Source organism: Ailuropoda melanoleuca, chromosome 8 (genome assembly GCF_002007445.2).
Source record: "Ailuropoda melanoleuca isolate Jingjing chromosome 8, ASM200744v2, whole genome shotgun sequence".
Taxonomy (NCBI): Eukaryota; Metazoa; Chordata; class Mammalia; order Carnivora; family Ursidae; genus Ailuropoda; species Ailuropoda melanoleuca.
In genome coordinates this window covers 103,899,049-103,903,911 of record NC_048225.1, presented here as the reverse complement: position 1 = coordinate 103,903,911, position 4,863 = coordinate 103,899,049, and the positions used below count along the sequence as shown (strand labels likewise).

Below are 4,863 nucleotides of genomic sequence, written 5' to 3'. Positions count from 1 at the left end.
AAGAGTAGGACGCCTGGGTGACTCAGTGAAGCATCTGCCTTTGGCTCAGGTCATGATCCCAGGGTCCTGGGATCAAGTCTCGAATCGGGCTCCCTGCTCAGCGGAAGCCTGCTTCTCCCTCTCCCTCTGCTGCTGCCCCTGCTTGTGTGAGCTCTCTCTCTTCTCTCTCTCTCTCTCTCTCTGACAAATAAGTTTTAAAAAATAAAATAAAGCCTGAGGGCTGTAGGACAGAACCCAGGTGCCCTGGCTGTGGCCCAGCCCACCTATCTCAGCTCCTTTGCCCTCTAGAGTCAAACGGGTGACAGGGGCAGAGGGGATGGGTTCCGCTTCTCTGCCCCCTCTTCATTCTGCCTCCTCTTCTTCCAGGGCTGTGCTGATGGGGCGTGGAAATGAATGAGCCGGCCCAGCCCCCCAGCGGACAAGGATGGAGAGCCCTACCCGGGAGGGTAAGAAGCGATGCCCACGCATCCCCACGTAGAATGACTGTCCTGGGAGGTTGGTTCCCCAGGCCCTGGCAGGGCTGCTGACCCTCAGCCTGCGAACTGCTCAGAGTGCAAGGACCCCAGACTCTCCTTGTGGATGGTTCCCTAGCCTGCAGCTCCATCATGAGGCTCCTCGTGGCCCCCCTCTTGCTGGCCTGGGTGGCTGGCGCCACCGCCGCCGTGCCCGTGGTACCCTGGCGCGTGCCCTGCCCCCCTCAGTGCGCCTGCCAGATCCGGCCCTGGTATACGCCCCGATCATCCTACCGTGAGGCCACCACCGTGGACTGCAACGACCTGTTCCTGACAGCCGTGCCCCCCGGGCTGCCCGCGGGCACACAGACCTTGCTGCTGCAAAGCAACGGCATCGTCCGCGTGGCCCAGAGTGAGCTCAACTACCTGGCCAACCTCACGGAGCTGGACCTGTCCCAGAACAGCTTTTCGGACGCTCGGGACTGCGACTTCCGGGCCCTGCCCCAGCTGCTGAGCCTGCACCTGGAGGAGAACCAGCTGACCCGGCTGGAGGACCACAGCTTCGCAGGGCTGGCCAGCCTGCAGGAGCTCTATCTCAACCACAACCAGCTCTACCGCATCGCCCCCGGGGCCTTCGCCGGCCTCGGCAACCTGCTGCGGCTGCACCTCAACTCCAACCTGCTGCGGGCCATCGACAGCCGCTGGTTCGAGATGCTGCCCAGCCTAGAGATCCTCATGATCGGTGGCAACAGGGTGGATGCCATCCTGGACATGAACTTCCGGCCGCTGGCCAATTTGCGCAGCCTGGTGCTGGCCGGCATGAACCTTCGGGAGATCTCTGCCTACGCCCTGGAGGGCTTGCAAAGCCTGGAGAGCCTCTCCTTCTATGACAACCAGCTGGCCCGTGTGCCCAGGCGCGCCCTGGAGCAGGTGCCCGGGCTCAAGTTCCTGGACCTGAACAAGAACCCGCTCCAGCGGGTGGGGCCCGGGGACTTCGCCAACATGCTGCACCTCAAGGAGCTGGGGCTGAACAACATGGAGGAGCTGGTTTCCATCGACAAGTTCGCCCTGGTCAACCTCCCCGAGCTGACCAAGCTGGACGTCACCAACAACCCCCGGCTGTCCTTCATCCACCCCCGCGCCTTCCACCACCTGCCCCAGATGGAGACCCTCATGCTCAACAACAACGCTCTCAGTGCCTTGCACCAGCAGACGGTGGAGTCCCTGCCCAACCTGCAGGAGGTGGGTCTCCATGGCAACCCCATCCGCTGCGATTGCGTCATCCGCTGGGCCAACGCCACGGGCACCCGTGTCCGCTTCATCGAGCCACAGTCCACCCTGTGTGCTGAGCCGCCGGACCTGCAGCGCCGCCCCGTCCGCGAGGTGCCCTTCCGGGAGATGACGGACCACTGCCTGCCCCTCATCTCCCCCCGCAGCTTCCCCCCCAGCGTCCAGGTGGCCAGCGGAGAGAGCCTGGTGCTGCACTGCCGGGCGCTGGCCGAGCCGGAACCCGAGATCTACTGGGTCACCCCGGCCGGGGTTCGACTAACGGCCGCCCGTGCTGGCAGGAAGTACCGGGTGTACCCCGAGGGGACCCTCGAGCTGCGGAGGGTGACGGCCGAAGAGGCGGGGCTATACACCTGTGTGGCCCAGAACCTGGTGGGGGCTGACAGTAAGACGGTTAGTGTGGTGGTTGGCCGGGCCCCCCTGCAGCCAGGCCGGCGCAAGGGATGGGGGCTGGAGCTCCGGGTGCAGGAGACCCACCCGTATCATATCCTACTGTCTTGGGTCCCCCCACCCAACACAGTCTCTACCAACCTCACCTGGTCCAGAGCCTCCTCCCTCCGGGGCCAGGGTGCCCCTGCTCTGGCCCGCCTGCCAAGGGGCACCCACAGCTACAACATCACCCGCCTCCTTCAGGCCACGGAGTACTGGGCCTGCCTGCAAGTGGCCTTTGCTGATGCCCACACCCAGTTGGCATGCGTATGGACCAGGACTAAGGAGGCCGCTCCTTGCCACGGAGCCTTAGGGGACCGGCCCGGGCTCATAGCCATGCTGGCTCTTGCTGTCCTCTTGCTGGCAGCTGGGCTAGCCACCCACCTTGGCACTGGTCAGCCCAGGCAGGGGGTGGGTGGGCGGCCTCTCCTTCCGGCCTGGGCTTTCTGGGGCTGGAGTGCCCCCTCGGTCCGAGTGGTGTCCGCGCCCCTCGTCCTGCCTTGGAATCCGGGAAGGAAGCTGTCCAGGTCTTCAGAAGGGGAAACACTGTCTCCACCATTGCTGCAAAATTCCTGAAGCTCAGCCTCCTCTCTGCAGTAGACAAATAACTAGGACTCCTTTTTACCGCAAGAGAAGCAGTCTGGGCCAGATGCCCTGCCGGGGAAGCGACACGGACCCTCTTACTTGAGGCCTGGCAGCCGGACCAAGACAGACGGGGCTTTGTAGCTCCAGGGGCTGCTCCCACCGCCTCCAAAAAGTCGCCGTTACCTTCTGGGGGCCTGTCTGCTGACATTCTGACGAGCATCTCCGAGGAACAGGAAGGACTCTGGCTGGAGCCTCCCCTCTCCCTAGTTGTCTGTGCGCCCAGAGCCTCCTGGGCCTCTGCTTGGATGTCCCCTGCCTGTGTTCCCAGGCCCTTGGCCCACAGGACGCGCCCCCTCCTCTTCTCTTTCTTTGTACAGTCTCAGTTGCTTGCTCTTTCCTCCTGGGCAAGGGCTGAGGGAGGCCTCTCCTCCCGCCTTGGGTCCCACGGTGGGTCCCCAGCCAGATCTGAAAGACGTTTGGGGAGAGGGATGCCCAGGGATGCCTCATCTTGGCAAGCCCGGGTGGGCACTGTGAGGTTGACTTTCTATAGGCAATTTTGTACCTTTGTGGAGAAATGTGTCACCTCCCCCCAGCCGACTTCACTCTTTTCTCCTGTTTTGTAAAAAATAAAAATAAACAAGAATAACAATAATAAGGGGGGAAAGGAAACAAAAGGAATGCCATCTTTGAATACTAAGTGTACCTGTAAAGCCCTCGGCTCTGGAATCTCTGCAGGCCCAGGGGCTGGCAGGGGGAGGGGCTGGGACAGGACCGGAGGGGAGAGGGAGATGGTGACAGAGGGCACAGGTGTTCCCGGGAGGTCTGAATCCGGGCCTGCTCCCCAGAGTCCCCGTAACTGTGAACGGGAGGGCTGGGGGCAGAAGGGCAGAGAGCGGGAGAGGGAGGAATCACAGGAGGCAAGGAGAGGGTGGGAGAGGAAAACGGAGAAAAGCTCAGAGAGGTGGAGAGAGTGGAAATTTCCATCACCAAACATTGTCACCCCTTCTCTTTCCCTGATAAGCAATTAACATGCCAGTGCCTAGGAAGCACTTCCCGGCCTATTTCTAATTAAACAAACCCAAGAGGCAGAGTCATGCAGAGAATTGCAAATCATCAAGACAGCAAGAACTTCGGCTCACTGGGGCAGAAGAAGGTGTGGGGTGATAGAGGATTTGGGGAGGGGAGGACCGTTCGAGAAAGAAATTGCTGCATTGATCCTTCTGGTCCGTTTCAGTATCATTTGCAATAAGCCTAGTTTGCTTTTGCAGTATTTTTTTTTTTTAAGGACAGATTGACTTCTTAGGACCAAATGTGAAGAGGAGCATCTGTCGGAAGAGCCCAGGGGAAGGGGCTGCTGTGGCTGGTCAGGGGGGCGGCAGCTCCAGAGCAGAGGCCCCTGGGGCACAGCTCTTGTTTCTGGAAGGAGCTGGAACAGCCGCGGGTCTCCTGAGACCGAAGAAGCCCCACATGAGGCTGAGCACCCGTGTGCTCCAGACACAGACGCGGACTTGCTGCAAGTCGTCTCCAAGCCGCGGTGGAGATGGCAAGTGTGCGCACAGGTGGGGACGGAGCGCCGGGCCCACGGAAACTGGAAAGGGGACACGCACCCCAAGCCCGCAGGCGGGGCTCCCCTCCGCAGTCCTTCGGTGGCAGCTTGTCTAGAGGACTTCTGTCAGGCAGGGGCTGCTGCATGGGCCCGCATCACGACCCCCATAGGGCTAGCAGAACACAGGTGGCTGGGCCCACTGCCACTCTCCGCTCTAGATCTGGGAGGACCTGGGAATTTGGGTTTTTAGGAAGTGTTCAGGGGCCGCCGCTGCTGTGGGTCCAGGGACCACCCTCTGAGAACCTGGAGTCTGGCGGGTGGGGGCTGGAATGTTTCACTCCCTCCGCTGCAGGCCCGGGACAGTTTATGGGTAACGGTGTAGGTTCTGACCCAGGAGAGTGAGGAAAGNGACCGGAGCAGGCCTGTGGTTCTAGCTTGTTCTCCATTGGTGAGGGTTACCCTGATGCAGAGCTCTGTGGGGAAGACGTGGGGTAGGGCCCGTGCTGAGCACCAAAAAGGGGAGTCGGAAATCGGTGCCTCTCCCTTTCCTCTAGGACAATGGGC

General features: G+C 61.5%; 1 protein-coding gene across 1 annotated transcript; it reads left to right on the top strand.

The window, feature by feature from the left end:
* Nucleotides 1–366: 366 nt before the first annotated feature.
* Nucleotides 367–3,422, top strand: LRRN2 (leucine rich repeat neuronal 2). The gene has a single exon (XM_019798558.2). It carries the CDS (start codon nt 606–608, stop codon nt 2,742–2,744), a length of 2,139 nt encoding a protein of 712 aa, XP_019654117.2. The 5' UTR covers nt 367–605; the 3' UTR covers nt 2,745–3,422.
* Nucleotides 3,423–4,863: the final 1,441 nt, after the last annotated feature.

Excerpts from the sequence above, each read along its gene's own strand:
- LRRN2 (XM_019798558.2), top strand. The coding sequence starts at position 606 with ATGAGGCTCCTCGTGGCCCCCCTCTTGCTGGCCTGGGTGGCTGGCGCC.